An 18,428-nucleotide genomic window follows, 5' to 3' on the forward strand; every position below is an offset into this window, starting at 1 on the left:
TTGCCAGGTAACTGTGGGGGTGGAGTCTAGCCAGAATGCCAGAAGCTTGGGACAGTGTCTGTGTGACTTATAGTCACAGAATTATGGAGTTGGGGGCTCTGTGGTGTCAGGCACCTGTCTCTGTGAATGTGACTCACTGTTCCATCCCTTGTAGAGTTTCCTACTGGGTTTCTACTGGGTCGCCGGAGCAAGCCTCATTCAACCAAAACAGGCTGCCTTTCACGGCCCCACAACTGTAGAAAACTATTTCCCCCTCTCATAGCAGCTTTTATTTGGGAATAGCTTCTTGGCTACGGTGGAACTTTTATCTTCACTTCCCTGCCGTTGTACTAGGATTGTGTCTGGCTTGATCTTGTTCAGGTCCTGTGTGTGCACTGAGGGCCTAATGGCTCAAAAGGTGTCATCCACTCCAGTTACTGGGGTTTTTAGTTTATCAACTAAAGCATACAATGGGAGATTGTCATATTTTGGGGTATTGTCTCCCCCCATCAAAATTCTTTTATATATGTATACATTTTAGGGAGCTTCTACAGTAGTAGGTTTTCATTTAAGAATTTTATAGATTGTATTTTGATCATATTAATCTTCATATCTCCCCCTAAACTCCTGTGTATTAGTCAGGTTCTTTAAAAGAATAGAAGTGATGAATGAATATGTATAATATAATATATAGCATATAGTACATAATATATAATGTACATAACATATAACATATATAATCTATAGTGTATAATGTATATAATATATTGTGTATAATGTGTATAGTATATAATATATAACACACAATATACAATATATAACATATAACATGTACTATATACTATATACTATATACTATATACTATATACTATATACTATATACTATATACTATATACTATATACTATATACTATTTACTATATAATATATAAGAAATATATAGTATGTAATACATCATAATACATTATACATAACATATAATATAATTATGTGTTGCGTGTGTGTGTGTGTGTGTGTGTTATTAGAGCGGCTTATCATCTGTGGTCTAACAGTGCCTGACAGAAAAGCCAAGAATCCAGTAGTTGTTAGTTCGTGAGGCGGCACATCTCAGCTGGTCTTCAGTCTCTATTGGAATCCTGAAGTAGCACTGCTCACACATGCTGAGCTATTTCAGTCTTTTAAAACACGAAGTGTGAAGTGTCACAAAGATGAGGGTTGGTATCCTGTAACAATAACAAGTCAATTGAGGTGACCTCTGTGAGGAGGATGCAGAGTGTCAGGGGCAGGATAATAAGGACCAGCTATCGGGAGGTTGCTGCTAACGCTGCTCTAGTCTATCAGCATTTAAAAGCTCGTGCTGTTTACCACTGGGATGAGATGTTGGTAAGTGGAGAAGGCACCCACCAGGAGCAACTGTGTTGTATTCATCAGTGAAGTTTGGGCACGCCATCAGAGAGTGCCCACATGGACAGTGATGGAGGCCCGCGCAGCTGCCTGTTACAAGAGAATAACAGTAGGTGAGCTCTCACACCGAGGAGGAGCCTGTCCTCTTTACTGCCCTGGCGATGAAGTCCTGTATATGTACAAACTGTTGTACAATCCTGTACAAACTCATAAATTTGATGCTTGTAACTCCTGGCCTTTCTCCAGATGTCTCTCCTATGACAGTCAACAAATAGGCTCTAATCCGAGGGTCTTCTCCCAGTTAGAACCTGTGCTCTGTTAGTCTGTTTGCAGCAATGCTTATCATCTTCTGGGGCACACAATGATGATCCCATAGACTGAAATTAAACAGAATCTGACCAACACGGGGAGCACCCGAGAGAAGATCCTTAGGGCTTCGGATTAGAACTCAAAGGAACATGCTTTAAGCTCAGTGCTAAACCAGTGACAAAGAGAGGTCTCTGGCTGCATCTAATTGCTAGCTCCTCATCCTGGGGCTTGCATGTGACAATTCAAAACAAAAGGAACTGTAGCATCAGAATTATCAGCACCGTGTAAGATGTCATCAGAAAGGCAAATTCTCAGGCTCACTCCAGACCTATTAAACCAAGAACTCCAGGGCTAGGGTGCAGCCATCAGGGTCTGACCATGTAATCTAAGCCTTGGACACTTTCTTTTTTTTTTTTTTTAAATTTTTAATATTTTTATTACATATTTTCCTCAATTACATTTCCAATGCTATCCCAAAAGTCCCCCATAGCGCCCCCCACTTCCCTACCCACCCATTCCCATTCTTTTGGCCCTGGCATTCCCCTATATTGGGGCATATAAAGTTTGCAAAGACGATGCCGGGGCCTTGGACACTTTCTAATGACCTCCTGGGCAGTGCTGATGCTGCTGGCCCAAGAACCACAGTCAGAAGCATTGAAACTGTTGGCCAGCGACCAACAAGTACTTGGCTTATGTGAGTTTCTCTCTGGTGAGCTAGGCAAGCCTGCTTCAGATTTCCGAAATTATGACCCTCCAGGCCCTGCCTCTTCTGGTATTAGTACACATTTCAGTTAATGCTCTCTCCAGCCACAGAGGCACTAATGTTCTGTCCTAGAGAGAAAGAACTGTGGTCCCACTGAGCATCATTAAGGACAGGGAAGGCTGGGTGTGTGGGAGTGCAATTCCGTCCAAGTGTCTTGGGGTCTAGTTACTGCCTTTGCTGGTAGGTCTCAGGAAAGTTAGTTTAGAAAGTCTGTGGCCACACCTCCCCAGGGTCGACCCCAGGAACAACTGCCAGGGACAAAGAGAGCCTGTGCATTCTCTCCCTCATCTAGAGACTTGCCAAGACGTTGGCCAGATGCCCATATTGTCTTCAGAGTCCACTCATCAAAAGTTGCAGAAATGTGGAGAAGGGGAAGATGCCCCAGGGGCTTTGAGTGAGCGTCCATTTTGGAGGCCACATCCAATTACCTGTGCCAATTGCCTCTAGTCTCAATCTGCAATTATTCGCCCCAGTATCCCCACTGGTAATCTCTAACATTGACCACCTGGAGGATTTTTCTTTCATCGTCTGCCTTACTCTTGCCCATGCACGTAGGATGGCATGGAATGATCTGAGGTTTCCCTCACAGACTGGTACAGCTTGACTATTTCTTCCCTGAGCTCACACAGTCTTGCCACACTGGTGTAAAAGGACTCCTTACATTGCATTCTACCCATCGGCAGATTTTCTCCTGTGTGGCAGGTGTTTTAGAAGCAGAGTCTGTCTCATTCATCTTCATATCCCATGAGCCTGGGGGTGGAGAGGGGACCACTGTGGCCTGACATGCTTAAACAAATGAGTTTGTCCTCCTTGATTGAGATAGAGAGAGAACTTCATAGACTTCAAATTCAGTGACTTCATGAGTGTGAGCTGCTAACAGTAGTGCCTGAGAGCTCTGTGTGCTTGACAGCTTTGGGCTGAAACAAGATAAAGCAAAACATTGAAAATGTGGTATGTGGTAAAGAACTCGAAAATGTTACTTAAATGTAAAATTCAGTGAGGTGCTTGCTATGATTGTGGCTATTCTAGAAATGAGAAAATGATTGACAGAAGGCCAACAACTTACACACCGTCAGATAATAATACACACACACACACACAGATACACACACAGACATACACACACAGACACAGATACAAAGACACAGAGACATACACACAGAAACACACACACACACACAAACACACAGACACAGACACACAGACAGTAACACACACACACACACACACACACGCATGCAGACACACAGCCAGACAGTAACACATACAGATACCAACACACACAGAGATATGCAGATGTAGACACACACACAGGCACTAGCAACAGTGATGCACATGCAGATACACACACACACATACACAGATACACAGACACACACACATACAGACATACATACATACACACAGAGACGGACATGCAGATGCAGACACACACAGAGACACATGGCTAGACAGTAACACACACACACACACACACACACAAACACAGATGCAGACACACAGACGCAGACACACACACAGACCCTGAATCTTTTGTAGCATGTGAAGAGCAAAGTCTGTTGTCCAGACTTGATGCAAATGTCCGTCAGTCTTTCTGTACAGTCACGTGTGAGCTGCTTACCATTCTTTTGAGGGCTTCTTAACTCCAAGCCCACTCACTACTTTGGTGATTCCTTTAGTCTCTCTGAGTACAGGTCTGGGGTCCTGATACAATATCTCTTTAATGCTCTGAGTGTCTTGCCTCTGCCTCTGCCTCTCTACGATCATTGACAGTTCTTCCTGTGTGCTATGGCTTCTGTGCGATGGCCTGTCAAAACGATTTGAAGAAGAAACTTGTCATCCTGAAGACGTGCCACCAGGGGGCAGTGGGGGCCTAGCAGGAGGCCTGGAGGAGCTGGGATCTTTACTCTCCTGTGGAGCCACATGTATGACCTTCATTTTGCAATTCTTAAATCAGTGGCAGTGGTTACACAACACTGTGTGTAATAAATGATTATTTTTAAAATTTGAGATTATTATTACAGTTTCCCTTCCCTTTCCTTTCTCTAAGCTCCATGTCCCTCCTAACTCTTTCAAATTCATGGCTTACTTCATTCATTGTTGTTACATGCATATATGTGTCTATATGTGTACAATGTTACATGGGCTGACCACTTGGTACTGTGTGCTCTTCCCGGGGGAGACCACTTCTCCTGCTCTCAGATTCCTTGTTCCCTGGTTCTTCGTGTGTTCCTTCATCCACTGGAGCAAGCTTATTTTTGCTCGCCCTGTTCAGCTCAGGTGTGGGGGGTCATGTTGGTGAGACTCTATGGGCGTAGCTTCTGACACAGCTAGGAGACACACTCACAGCAAATTCCTTGGTCTTCTGGCTCAGACTTGCTTTTAGAAGAGGTGATGTAAATGTTAAACAGGAAATCAGGAAATAATTTATGTATATTTTTTTTCTTGATCCTGAGCTTATTCTAAGGACTTCTCATCCTTCCCAACACTAAAAAGAGAGGAAGCAGAGGTGAGAAAGTAGCCTGCCCATGTTACTCTCAGCTGGTGAGGTTTGGTCTGTTGCTGCATAGCTGGGCAGAAGAGAGGTAGGTGGGGCTTCTTTCCAGGGCTCCAAGCAGAGATCTCGAGGAAGAGAGAAGGGAGAAGACAGAGGAAGACACAGTGGAGTGGGTGGATCGTGAGAACTGGCCATGGGAGCTGTCCAGTTGGAGTAAGAGCTGCCCAGGAGGAACACAGCAAGTCATATTCGGAATTATTGACAGGGAAGTAGACAATACAGGGCTATTATCTGCCCAGCTCTAGCACTGTAAGGCTTATTATAAATATAAAGGTTTTGTGTCTTTTATTTGGGAACAGAATGACCTAAGGTGGGGTAGAAACCCCCAAATAATATTTACTACAATAGCTGTCGGACTTCCTTGGCCAAACCTCACATCTCCAAGCCTTCCTTATCTGCCCACAGTTGTGATGGCTGCCACCCTGCTTCCACAGCAGGAACAAACGGACTCTGCAGACAGACAGGTTTGCTCTTACTGAGACACCATATTGATTTTGCTTACTGTCGCTTAGAACTCCGCTTTACCCTTCTACAATGATGGGAATTCCCTGACCTCACAGCCTGTAAGTCTGTCTTATTCAAATTAAAAAACAAAACAAAACTCCAGGTGTAAAATATCTCCCCCCCCATATTGGCTGCAAATGGTTGTATGCAGATATGTATGGACTGGCACGTAGACATATTTCTTGACAGGTAGGGGTATATGACATAGCACTTAGCTTTCACACGTGAAATGTGTGCATGTGAGGCAGGTGCCACGCAAAATACTTTAGATGTAAATAAATTTAAGGATAAACCCTGACTCTTTGCTGTCTGTAAATTCCTACTGTGAGGCTAAATTGCTTGGTTTCTAAGGACCTTCGGATGGGTATGTGTGTATGAAACAGTCAGACGTCAGCACTCTCCTCTTCTACGCCAAGGCTGTGCTCTGTTCTGCTACTGATGTTTGTCTACAGCTGTGTTAGTTTCACCAACATTTATATCTGTGGTGGTTTGAATGAGATGCCCCTCCCCCCACCTCCCCATAGTCTCGGGTGTCTGTACACTTGGTCCTCAGTGGGTGGCGCTGTTTGGGGGAGTGCAGGGTATGGGCTTTGAGGGCAAAAGCCTCAGGCCACTTCCAGTTCAGCTTCTCTCTCTCTCTCTCTCTCTCTCTCTCTCTCTCTCTCTCTCTCTCTCTCTCTCTCTCTCTCTGTGGTGCATCTCAGGCAAACCCAGGCTTTGCTGCTGTATCTTTCTCTTTTGAACCCAGACGAGCTGCCGCGTGAAGGAAAATGCGACATAAGAAACTTAGTTCAGAAACAACGGTAACTCAATCTCTGGGTGCAACAACTAAAACCTAATCTTGTAAATTTTATTAAAATCTGATTCCTCTGGTGGCGAATCCTTGAGGATCTGCCATGATACAGGGAAACTCTAGTAGCTATACCTTACCCCTCTGCTGTCCCCATTCCAAAGAGGGACCTAACTCTCTCCTGCTTCCTCTCTTCCTCCATCCAATCCAGAAGTCCCCCTACTCTCCCAATGATTGGCTCCTTTATTCATTAGGGGATTGGTTCACAAGAAGCCATCTGAGTGTGTGACTCATTCCTCATTCCAGACAGCCCCTCCCAGGACAGCAAGCAGCACAGAGCCATTCACAACATAAATAATCTAAATGAGAGATTTATTTCTTTTTCTTTTTTCCCTTAATTTGTATTATTTTGCATTTTATACATCAAACATATTAATAATATTGAGTATTTTGAGAATCTAATAATACATGAAAAATTTGTTAAACTTTTATATTCATATCCTTTCATACTCTAAAAATATCATTAACGAACATTTAACACTATTCATCTAATGTTGAATACTAAATTGTTTCAAAACATGCAAAATATTCTTTGGAAATTAAACATAGTAAAAGAGTATAAAATATTAAAAATGAATCATTAAGAAATATATTCAAAAGTCCTTATATGATATTACCGAACATAGTGAGAGATTATTTAAAACACATTATATATCTGTGAACATTGTCTAACAATCAGTTTACTTAAAAAAGATTATCAGTGTTTCTAGGAGATAAATTATTTTATCAGTAAAAATATTTTTAAAATTTCAAAATAGCAAAAACTCTTTGAAATATTAAGAAAATGCTAATTTCAAGCCCAGTGAGAAAAATTATCAATAATATTTCCTTGATGTTTGTAAAACAAGATTTTAATATTAGATTTGTTAATATTCAACAAACAGAATAATTATTTTAAGATACATTTCATTGTCATGTCTCCCTTTCATTTCAGATTTTATTAATTTGGATATTGTCTCTGTGCCTTCTGGTTAGTCTGGCTAAGGGTTTATCATTTTGTTGATTTTCTCAAAGAGCCAATTCCTGGTTTTGTTGATTCTTTGTATGGTTTCTTTTTGTTTCTATTTGGGTGGTTTCAGCCCTGAGTTTGATTATTTCCTGCTGTCTACTCCTCTTGGGTGTATTTGCTTCTTTTTGTTTTAGAGCTTTCAGGTGTGCTGTCAAGCTGCTAGTGTAAGCTCTCTTCACTTTCTTTTTGGAGGCTCTCAGAGCTATGAGTTTTCCTCGTACCACTGCTTTCATGATGCCCCATAATGTATGATGTGTCTTCATTTTCATTAAATTCTAAAAAAACTTTAATTTCTTTCTTTAGTTCTTCCTTGACCAAGTTATCATTGAGTAGAGCGTTGTTCAGCTTCCATGTGTATGTGTGCTTTCCGTTGTTTTTGTTAGTATTTAAGACCAGCCTTAGTCCGTGGTGATCTGATAGGGTGCATTGGATTATTTCAATCTTCTTGTATCTGTTGAGGCCTGTTTTGTGACCAATTATATGGTCAGTTTTGGAAAAGGTACAATGAGGTGCTGAGAAGAAGGTATATTCTTTTTGCTTTAGGATGAAATGTTCTATAAATATCTGTCAGATCCATTTGGTTCATAACTTCTGTTAGCTTCACTGTGTCTCTGTTTAGATTCTGTTTCCATGATCTGTCCAATGCTGAGAGTGGGGTGTTGAAGTCTCCCATTATTATTGTGTGGGGTGCAATGTATGCTTTGAGCTTTTTAGTAAAGTTTCTTTTATGAATGTGGGTGCCCTTGCATTTGGAGCATAGATGTTCAGAATTGAGAGTTCACCTTGGTAGATCTTTTCCTTTGACCAGTATGAAGTGTCCTTCTTTATTTTATTTTATTTTATTTATTTTTTTGATGACTGTTGGTCAAAAGTTGATTTCATTCGATATTAGAATAGCTACCACAGCTTGTTTCTTTGGACCATTTGCTTGGAAAATTGTTTTTCCAGCCTATATTCTGAGGTAGTGTCTGTCTTTGTTACTAATGTGTGTTTCCTGTATGCAGCAAAATGCTGGGTCCTGTTTACATATCCAGCCTGTTAGTCGATGTCTGTTTTGGGGAGTTGAGTCCATTGATGTTAAGAGATATTAAGGATTAGTCGATGTCTGTTTGGGGAGTTGAGTCCATTGATGTTAAGAGATATTAAGGATTAGTCGATGTCTGTTTTGGGAGTTGAGTCCATTGATGTTAAGAGATATTAAGGATTAGTCGATGTCTGTTTTGGGGAGTTGAGTCCATTGATGTTAAGAGATATTAAGGAAGAGTGATTGTTACTTCCTGTTATTTTTGTGGTTAGAAGTGGGATCATGTTTGTGTGGCTATCTTCTTTTGGGTTTGTTGAAAGATTACTTTCTTGATTTTTCTAGGGTGTAGTTTCCCCCCTTGTGTTGGTGTTTTCTATCTATATATGGAAAGATATTGTGTAAATTTGGTTTTTGTTATGGAAGATCTTGGTTTCTCTGTCTATGGTAATTGAGAGTTCTGCTGGGGATAGTAGCCTGGAACATTTGTGTTCTCTTAGGGTCTGTATGACTTCTACCCAGGATCTTTTAGCTTTCATAGTTTCTGGTGAGAAGTCTGGTGTAATTCTGATAGGTCTGCCTTCATATGTTACTTGAAATTTTTCTCTTATTGCTTTTAGTATTTTTTTTCTTTGTTTAGTGCATTTGGTGTTTTGATTATTATGTGACAGGAGGAATTTCTTTTCTGGTCCAGTCTATTTGGAGTTCTGTAGACTTCTTGTATGTTCATGGGCATCTCTTTCTTTAGTTAGGGAAGTTTTCTTCTATAATTTTGTTGAAGATATTTACTGACTCTTTAAGTTGGGAAGCTTCACTCTCTTCTACACCTATTATCCTTAGGTTTGGTCTTCTCACTGTGTCCTGGATTTCCTGGATGCTTTGGGTTAGGAGCTTTTTTTTTTTGTTTTTTGTTTTTTGTTTTTTGTTTTTTCGAGACAGGGTTTCTCTGTGTAGCCCTGGCTGTCCTGGAACTCACTCTGTAGACCAGGCTGGCCTCGAAATCAGAAATCTGCCTGCCTCTGCCTCCTGAGTGCTAGGATTAAAGGCGTGTGCCACCACGCCCAGCTGGGTTAGGAGCTTTTTGCATTTTGCATTTTCTTTGACTGTTGTTTTCTATGGCATCTTCTGCACCTGAGATTCTCTCTTCTATCTTTTGTATTCTGTTGGTGATGCTTGCATCTATGACTCCTGATCTCTTTCCTAGGTTTTCTAACTCCAGGGTTGTCTCCCTTTGTGATTTCTTTATTGTTTCTATTTCCATTTTTAGATACTGGATGGTTTTGCTCATTTCCTTTGCCTGTTTGATTGTGTTTTCCTTAACTCTTTAAGAGATTTTTGTGTTTCCTCTTTAAGGGCTTCTAGCTGTTTACCTGTGTTCTCCTATATTTCTTTAAGGGAGTCATTTATGTCCTTAAAGTCCTCTATCACCATCATGAGAAGTGATTTTAGATCTGAATCTTGCTTTTCAGGTGTGATGGTGTATATAGGACTTGCTATGGTGAGAGAATTGGGTTCAGATGCCAAGTAACCTTGGTTTCTGTTGCTTATGTTCTCACGCTTGCCTCCCGCCATCTGATTATCTCTAGTGCTATCTGCCCTCGATATATCTGACTGGAGCCTGTCCTTCCTGTGATACTGGTTGTATCAGAACTACTCACAGTTCATCTGTCTCTGTGATCCTGTGATCCTGAGATCCTGAGATCCTGGGTGTGTCAGAGCTCCTGGGAGTCAAGCTGCCTCTGGGACCCTGAGATCCTGGTTCGATCAAGCTCCTGGGATCTTGTGGTCCTTGGCGTGTTAGAGTGCCTGGGAGTAGAACTTCCTCTGGGTGTTGTGGGACTGGCTTCGGAGTTCGAGCCCAAGGTCTGCTCAGGGCACCAGATCAGACCAGAAGGACGAGAGATTTACTTCATATACAGCCAGTATAACTCACAGTCATGACAACAGGCCATATGACTGCAGCTACCACTATTCATGTTTAGTATGTATTTAACACACCGTGTACATGGCTTTATAGTTTCAACTGCTGCTGACCCTTAATTGCAACTAATAGATGAAAAATAGTGTTCTTCAGTGTAAACTCTGGTCTCCTGTGGAGTAATGTCCTTGGGTTTGCTTGAATGTCAGATCTATTTACAGTGGTATCTAAACTCTGTTCCAGTCTTCTTGCTCACGAATGAATTCAAATGACTTTTGAACAGCCAGTATATAAAAAATGCTACCACAGTAGACCCATAGTCTGGAGCTGAATGCCACTTGTAATGGTGGCTGCAAAGAGCCACAGTCCCATCATAAAAGTCTTCATTGTTTAGTTGGGACATCACCAAGGGAGTGTCACAGGAGTGAGAGAGCTCAGTATATTCTGAACAACTGATTTGTGGTTGAGTAAGAAATGTCTCTCCCAGTCTTTAGCATTTCAGCACGTGGTCACTAGTTGGTGTTGCTGTTTGGGGAGGTCTAGGTAGTGCAGCCATGATGGAGGAGGTATGTTACAGGAGTCAGGGTTTGAGGTAAAAGCCTCATACCATATCTTGGTTTCCTGCTCATGGTTGAGATGTAAACTCCCAGTTTCTGCTTGCTGCTGTGCCACGGTGGACTCTTGCAGGAACCATAAGCCCAAATGAACTTCTCCTATAAGTTTCTCTTGGTGTTGGTGTGTATCACCACAGAAAATAACTAACGTACCGCATTAACTACTTCCAACCATTTCTACCCATAGGCAATATTGTGAGCAATCCACACAGGAACTGTAAGGGGGGTGGCTCCCCCAGAGTCTGTACAGATCACACCCAGACACCACATTCTCAGCGTGAAAAGGGATTATTACCTGAAAGGGAAAAGCAACGGAGGTGGGTGGGCTGCCTGGATCGGACAGCAGCAGCAGCAGCAGCAGGAGCAGCAGCAGCAGCAGCAGCAGCAGCAGCTGTCTCTGCAAGAGTGGCTTTTAATGAGGAAAGAGTAAGTCTAGGATAGGATCAATTGATAAATCCTGATTGGACAGGATAGACACTGTAGCCAAGTCATGATTGCTGGGCCTTGATTTTTTTTTAAAGATTTATTTATTGATTATATGTAAATACACTGTAGCTGTCTTCAGACACTCCAGAAGAGGGAGTCAGATCTCATTACAGATGGTTGTGAGCCATCATGTGGTTGCTGGGATTTGAACTCCGGACCTTCGGAAGAACAGTCGGGTGCTCTTACCCACTGAGCCATCTCACCAGTCTGGGCCTTGATGTTTAGTCTCAGGAATAAGCCAGTGGCCAATTAAGGAAACCGTTTAGCCAGGGAGAGGGAAATGGGATGGGACAGTTCTGCCTCACCGTATTTACCACGCTGAGGCTTGTCAGCAAGCCCTTCAAAACCTGCGATGAACAAGTCACATCAGGAGAGGTCTTTATAATGCCACAACACATACACAGGGCACTCTCTAAAGGTCTCAGTTTGATATAAAAATTAATTCATTGCCAGAAGAGGTAGTGTAAAGAAAAGGTAATTCTTATCGGGTCACATTTCACAGTGTAGACTTCTGATACTCATGTTCTGTCCACCTTGCCCTAGTGAGTTGTATCTCTTGTCTCTTTTGTAAAATAAGAAAATCGTATTGACATTCTTCTTGCGGGGACTGAGGGGTTTTTTTTTTTGACTGGAGATGAGAGCTCACAGATGAGGAAAAAGATGAATGACCTCTGTTGAATCCACTTCACTACGTAAACATGTCTGACGTTAGATCTGTTTATGCACAGCCTATCATTATCTTTTGAAATAAAACCCATTTCTTGTCCTTGCATTCAGATGAAATCCTGATGTAAGCAAGTCCATTGGTTCATCAGAGAATCCTGACGACGCTTGATGCTTGGAAGGCCATTGTGATAGATGTCTTTAGCTTCCCAGAGCAGCAGAGGCACAGAGAGCAGCCTCACCCCATGCCCTCAGAGGCCGGACAGGATGGGGAGTGTTCGACGTCACCAACAACCATATCCTCTTGGATTGGAGGAGGAAAGAATGTGATTCCAACAGCTTTCCTGGACTTCAAATTCTGGCTGCCCTTTGGCTGGTTGGAGCCTGTGTGTGGCTGCCATTTTCCCTCCTTCAGCCTGTAACCTTAACGCCATCTGCAAAGTCCCCTTTCCCATGGCAGGTCATTTTCCTGCATGTCTCCAGGTTTCAGAGATCCCTTGGGAGGGCATCCTATTGCCATGGAAGCTGCATTTTGACTTTAGCATATGCAAATGAGGAGAGCGGTTAGGCATGGCGCAAAGAAACCTCTGGACTCTGAATTGCTTATTTTTGAAAAATAACTATATATATATATATATATATATATATATATATATAAACAAATATCACAGATGTAGAAGAGATGAAAATGTCTGTATTTGATGGTTATCAAATGTAGTTATGGGAAGTCAAGTTAGAAAACATTGAAAACGTAGTGAGAGACTATGAAAAGGAAAGTTAACTTCAGAGAAAGTAAGGTTAAACTGCCAAACTGACATCCCAAGAGAAACACCATCAGGTGAGAAAACAACATAGTGATAGCTTTGAAATATATGTTTTTAAATGATCCACTTGGTCAGTCATGGTGGTGAACAGTACTTGAAAATCGGAGGCAAGTAAAGGTATCTATGAGTCCCAGGTTAGATAGCGCTACATAATGAGGCCTGGTCTCAAAAATAAAACTATCCATTGGGAGTCTGTGTCCATTAATCATTACACACTGTGCACGTGTGTCATCACCTATAAAAGATTGTATTAGGATAACCCTTAGATATGGATAAGCAGAATGGTAAAAGACATAAAATGGAATTATATAGAGACTTAAAACGCAGAAGTGAACGTCACTAGAGGATGCTCCATGAACAGAACCTTGAAGAAACACTTTCAAGATGAAAGGAGACGCTCCCGGGGGGGGGCGTTATTCTCCAGCCAGACTCCTTTTTCAGCTGTGTCTAATTGGCGTCAAAGTCTTCCGTTGAGATCTCTTGGTTTACCTACTGAGAGTTTTCCAATTCTGGATGCAGATCAGTTGAGTAAATTAAGTCGGTATGTTGGTAAATGCAAATTATCACCAACTACATAATTATGATATATATTACAGATTATTATATATAGTGGATCTAGAAGTACAGCATTAGGGAAGAGGATTTAAAATACACTGTGAATCACTTAACCTCGGTGGGAATTTCCGGGGGAATCACTTAGTAACCCTTTTAAGCCAAAGAGCACAACTTTGCCCCAGGAGGTGCTTTCTAGCATCCAGGAGACACAGCTGCCTCCTGGGCTTTCAGGTCGTTACGTCTCAGTCCCATTGGCCACCTTTACACAGTGGCCAATCTAAATGGCTAGACCTGAGCCTCCTTTGTTAGGACGGTGCCCTCAACAGTATATTAATAGCTGGAGAGAGATAGTTGGGTAACTGTGCTAAATGGGTTTGGGAAAACTTTGCTGTGATACTCTATTAGGAGTTTGAAGTCTAAGGCTTTCCTTTTCTTTGTAGTTAAATCGACAAAGGGGTCACCCATGCTGCCAAAGTCCAGAAAGGCTTTTTGAGAGGTGAGCACACATCTTTACGCACAAAAGAGCTTAAGCAGAAATGGCAACGTCAGTCCCTGAGATCGGATGGTGTGAGATCAGATGGGCGCGCAGTTTCTTTTGAATTTCTCCTGCATTCAGAGAGACGCCAAACACCCTAGGAAAATGGACCACATCTGCACAGGGAGAAGATGGAGCACGGTAATGCCTGCCCCTGCCCCTGCCCCTGCCCCTGCCCCTGCCCCTGTGGTTTTCTCTGCTGCTTTCCCCAGGGTCCACCACTCTAGCCTTTTCCTGATCGGTCACTTTCCCTGCCCCCTAGCCCTCTTGTCTGCACTTAGTTTCTGGGCTAGCAGGCTCCCCTCTGGTATGGAAAGTCTTTTCTGTTATGTAAGAAGTCTGGCTCACTCCTCAGGATAATTCCTCCTCTTCTTTTAAAGACAGTGCAATATGAGTTAGAGGTGAGGAGAAGAAGACTGGGTGACTCTCCAGCATCTCTGCTGGTTTTAGCACTAGACTCAAATCAGTAAATGCCCCGCCCCCCCCCCCCATGACCTTCTGGAGTCCCATTTTCACAACACAACGGTTGAGATGCTGTCTGCAAGTTGAGGGGGGCCAGTAGGAGAACACCATGCATGTACCAGGGGTGTGGTAGATGAGGACACCCGCAGGAGATTTAGAGATTCATAAAGAATTCCAAACACACAAGGCGTAGAAGTAGCCATACGTTTAACTATCCGTGTGCCTGCTGGTTGTAACCCCGGGTTTGCCGCAGCACAGAATAGGGTACAAACCTCTCCAGTTGGCAGACTTTTGTCCATTGCCTCTGCTACGTCTGTGCTAATGCAAGGCGTGGCTGTGTAAAATCCCCTGTTGGTCCTAAGCAGGCCAGCTCACTGCATGGTGAAGCCACAGGCTGTTCTCCTCAGGCTCATCCACGATGCCCATCTGCCCATCGACACATCAATTTTTATTTTGAGATAATGAATGCCTTTTGAGCAACTTTGAGCCATTTACCAAGCTAGATGCTTTTGTGTGTCCCCTTCTGAAAATGTTTTTTTCCCTAGCCAGGTCCTTTCTGGAAAAGAGCCACTCCCACTGTACGTAACTGTGACAACATCGGAGCAAAGCCGTGGCTACGTTCTCAGAATCATTTCCCCTGAACCCTGGGACTTGGTGTCTGAACAATGGAAGCACCCAGATCAGTGAACTCCAGCACCAGGTTAAAAAAAAAAAGTGATGCCTTTAGTTCTGGGAATCTCACAAAACTGATATGTAGTGTGCATGCCCTGAAGGAAGGCACTTTGGTTCCAGAGGAGCACAATTTCAAAGCTGTCCCACTTGAAAACGTCCTTGTAAGATTTTGACTCTGGCCTTGATTAATTTTTTTCTTTCTCTTTCTTTCTTTTTTTTATAATTATTTTTATTTTATGTGCATTGGCATTTTGCGTGCATGTCTGTCTGTGTGGGGGTGCTGGATTCCCTGAAACTGGAGTCGCAAATAGGTGTGAGCGGCCACGTGGGTGCTGAGATTTGAACCTCGATCCTCTGAAGAGTAGCCCGTGCTCCCAAGAAGGTATCTCTGGAGCTAGAGGCTCTGCTCCAGTGACTCAGGCAAGCTAACGGTTTTTTAAGCGTGCATTTTTAAGTAGCGTGAAACCCTAAGAAAGAGGGCCAGACACTTACACGTCTGCTAGGCAAAGGAAGGGATATTACCAATTTCTCTCTCGTGTTCCGAAAGAAGCGTCAAAGGCAATGAGGAACCACAGCACAGTCCCCGAGTTTATCCTGCTTGGGCTATCTGCTGATGCCCAGGTCCAGGCTCTACTCTTTGTGCTTTTCCTGGTGATTTACCTCCTGACCCTCATGGGGAACCTGATGCTGCTGCTGGTGGTCAAGGTCGATCGCCACCTCCACACACCCATGTACTTCTTCCTGGGACAACTGTCCTTCCTAGACCTCTGCCACTCCTCCGTCACAGTGCCCAAGCTGTTGGAGAACCTCCTGTCTGTGGAGAAGACCATCTCAGTGGAGGGCTGCCTGGCTCAGGTCTTCTTTGTGTTCGCTACTGGAGGCACCGAGTCCTGCCTGCTTGCCGTGATGGCCTATGACCGCTATGTGGCCATCAGCTCTCCTCTGCTCTACGGTCAAGTGATGAGCAGGCAGCTGTGTGCGGGGCTGGTGTGGGGCTCGTGGAGCCTGGCTTTTCTGGATGCCTTCATCAATATCCTTGTCGCTTTGAATTTAGATTTCTGTGAGGCGCAGAATATCCACCACTTCATCTGTGAGCTGCCCTCCCTCTATCCCTTGTCTTGCTCTGATGTGTCTGCGAGCTTCACCACCCTCCTCTGCTCCAGCTTCATCCACTTTTTCGGAAACTTCCTCCTGATACTCTTGTCGTACATTCGCATCCTGCTCACCATCCTGGGGATAAGCTCAGCCTCCGGAAGAAGCAAGGCCTTTTCTACCTGTTCCTCCCACCTCACGGCCGTCAGCTTCTTTTACGGCTCAGGGTTACTCCGCTACCTCATGCCAAATTCCGGATCGACTCAAGAGCTGATCTTCTCTCTACAGTACAGCGTCATCACGCCCATGCTGAACCCCCTCATCTACAGCCTGAAGAACAAGGAGGTGAAGGCCGCTGTGAGAAGAATGGTCACGAAATATTTGCAGTGTTTCAAATAGAAACAGAATCGTGGGGATGTGGGTAGCACGCCACTGAACCCTGCTGATGCTGGCGTGCCCGGGGAGCTACGTCTCTGTGAGCCCTTTCCTCTTTCCTTAAAGGTGGAGAGTTACTTTCTCGGGATAATATCAGTTTGGTCATACTCAGGGGATAAGATAAACTCGTAATCTAACACTTGCTCTTGTAAAGTACTGTATTTAGTCCCTATACACAGACGCTGGCATTTTCTGCTCAGTCTGTATTCTTCCAGAAACGAAACTCGTTCAGTGTGGCTTCAGAAAGACCACTCATCTTGGTGTCTCAACGTCCTTTCTTAGCCCCGGTTGGTGTTCACTCCTTTGGTCTGGCAGGTAGTAGAGAACTAAGCCCAGAGCCAGTGGCTAGATCATATATGCGTTGAGGAATTTGGATCTCGAGGAGAAATCCTTTTTTTTTTTATTGTTAGTTTTCTTTTCTTTTTCCTTTTTTTTAAACAAAATTTTTATTAGATATTTTCTTCATTTACATTTTAAATGCTATCCTGAAAGTCCTCTAAACCCTCCCTCCGCCCTGCTCCCCAGCCTACACACTCCTGCTTCCTGGCCCTGGCATTTCCCTGTACTGGGGCATATAATCTTTGCAAGACCAAGGGCCTCTCCTCCCAATGATGGCCGACTAGGCCATCTTCTGCTACATATGCAGCTAGAGACACGAGCTCTGGGGGTACTGGTTAGTTCATATTGTTTTTCCACCTATAGGGTTGCAGACCTCTTCAGCTCCTTGGGTATTTTCTCTAGCTCTCGAGGAGAGATTCTAAGATGCAATGACATTGTTTTCATCACTACATGCTCACGTGTGTCATGTACCACGATACACCATTTGCATTGGTCATTCCACGTAAGCCGTCCCAGCAAATGCGTGGGGTACATATTTCGGTTGTCTCTACTCTAAAGAAGGGAGAGCTGTCTCAGAGAAGTGAGTGCTGGGCTTGGAATTTTGAGCCTAGCAGACTTATTGCCAGTTTTGTTGCCATATTGATAATGGACCCTCCTGTGCTCCTGGATCTGTCAATGAATCGTGCGTTTTAATGCTCAGCACTGTTTTCCATTATTATAAGTCAGGATAAGATTTTGTCATTTTCAACACAAAGAACCCAAGAGACATTGATACCACCACTGATGCACATGTGGACATCCAAGGGCAGCTGGGACATTGGAAGCTGCTTATTGGACCCTTCCACGTCCCTAGAGACTACAGTGACATGCCCACTTTAGACTATTAGCCCAATGGTCAAACAATCTTATCTGTGAGGAGCCTGGTGATGAGAAATGATTCCCCCAGATTATTCACATTGCTAGACAAACAGCTCTGCCACTCAGGTCAGCCCTTCTGGTGTTGAGGTGTCTCCCGTGAGACTGCCAACAGCCCAGAGAGTGACTAGTGACCATGTCACTCACCTGGAAGAAAAGGACAGAATTCCATTAAAGACGTCTTAGACTGTGAAAGGTGATTACGAAGTTAATGATAAGGGTTCTGGGAGGTGTAGAGATGAAATTATTGTACTAAAAAAAGAACTTCTTTCTCAGAGTGCCTTTGATGTTGTTGTTGTTGCTTTGGTTTATTTACAAGCTGTCACTTGTCACCCTCCCCCTTCCTTTCATGTTGTGTCCCTCAGCAGCAAAGAGCCGGACAAAAGAAAACAACACACAGAGCGAGGGGAGGAGGAGGAGGGGGAGGAAGGGGGAAGGGGAGGGGGAGGAGAAGAGGGAGAGGGGGAGGGGGAAAGAGAACAGTACAAAACCAGTACATTATCTTTACCACCATTTCAAGA

General features: G+C 43.5%; 1 protein-coding gene across 1 annotated transcript; it reads left to right on the forward strand.

The window, feature by feature from the left end:
- Positions 1-15,687: 15,687 nt before the first annotated feature.
- LOC110311030 (olfactory receptor 8S1-like) lies at positions 15,688-16,617 on the forward strand. The gene has a single exon (XM_021184228.2). The coding sequence runs from the start codon at positions 15,688-15,690 to the stop codon at positions 16,615-16,617; it is 930 nt and encodes a 309-aa protein (XP_021039887.1).
- The last annotated feature ends 1,811 nt before the right edge of the window (positions 16,618-18,428 follow it).

Source organism: Mus caroli, unplaced genomic scaffold (genome assembly GCF_978045245.1).
Source record: "Mus caroli unplaced genomic scaffold, Mus_caroli_1 scaffold_16, whole genome shotgun sequence".
In the NCBI taxonomy this organism is placed as follows: Eukaryota; Metazoa; Chordata; class Mammalia; order Rodentia; family Muridae; genus Mus; species Mus caroli.

Excerpts from the sequence above, each read along its gene's own strand:
- LOC110311030 (XM_021184228.2), top strand. The coding sequence starts at position 15,688 with ATGAGGAACCACAGCACAGTCCCCGAGTTTATCCTGCTTGGGCTATCT.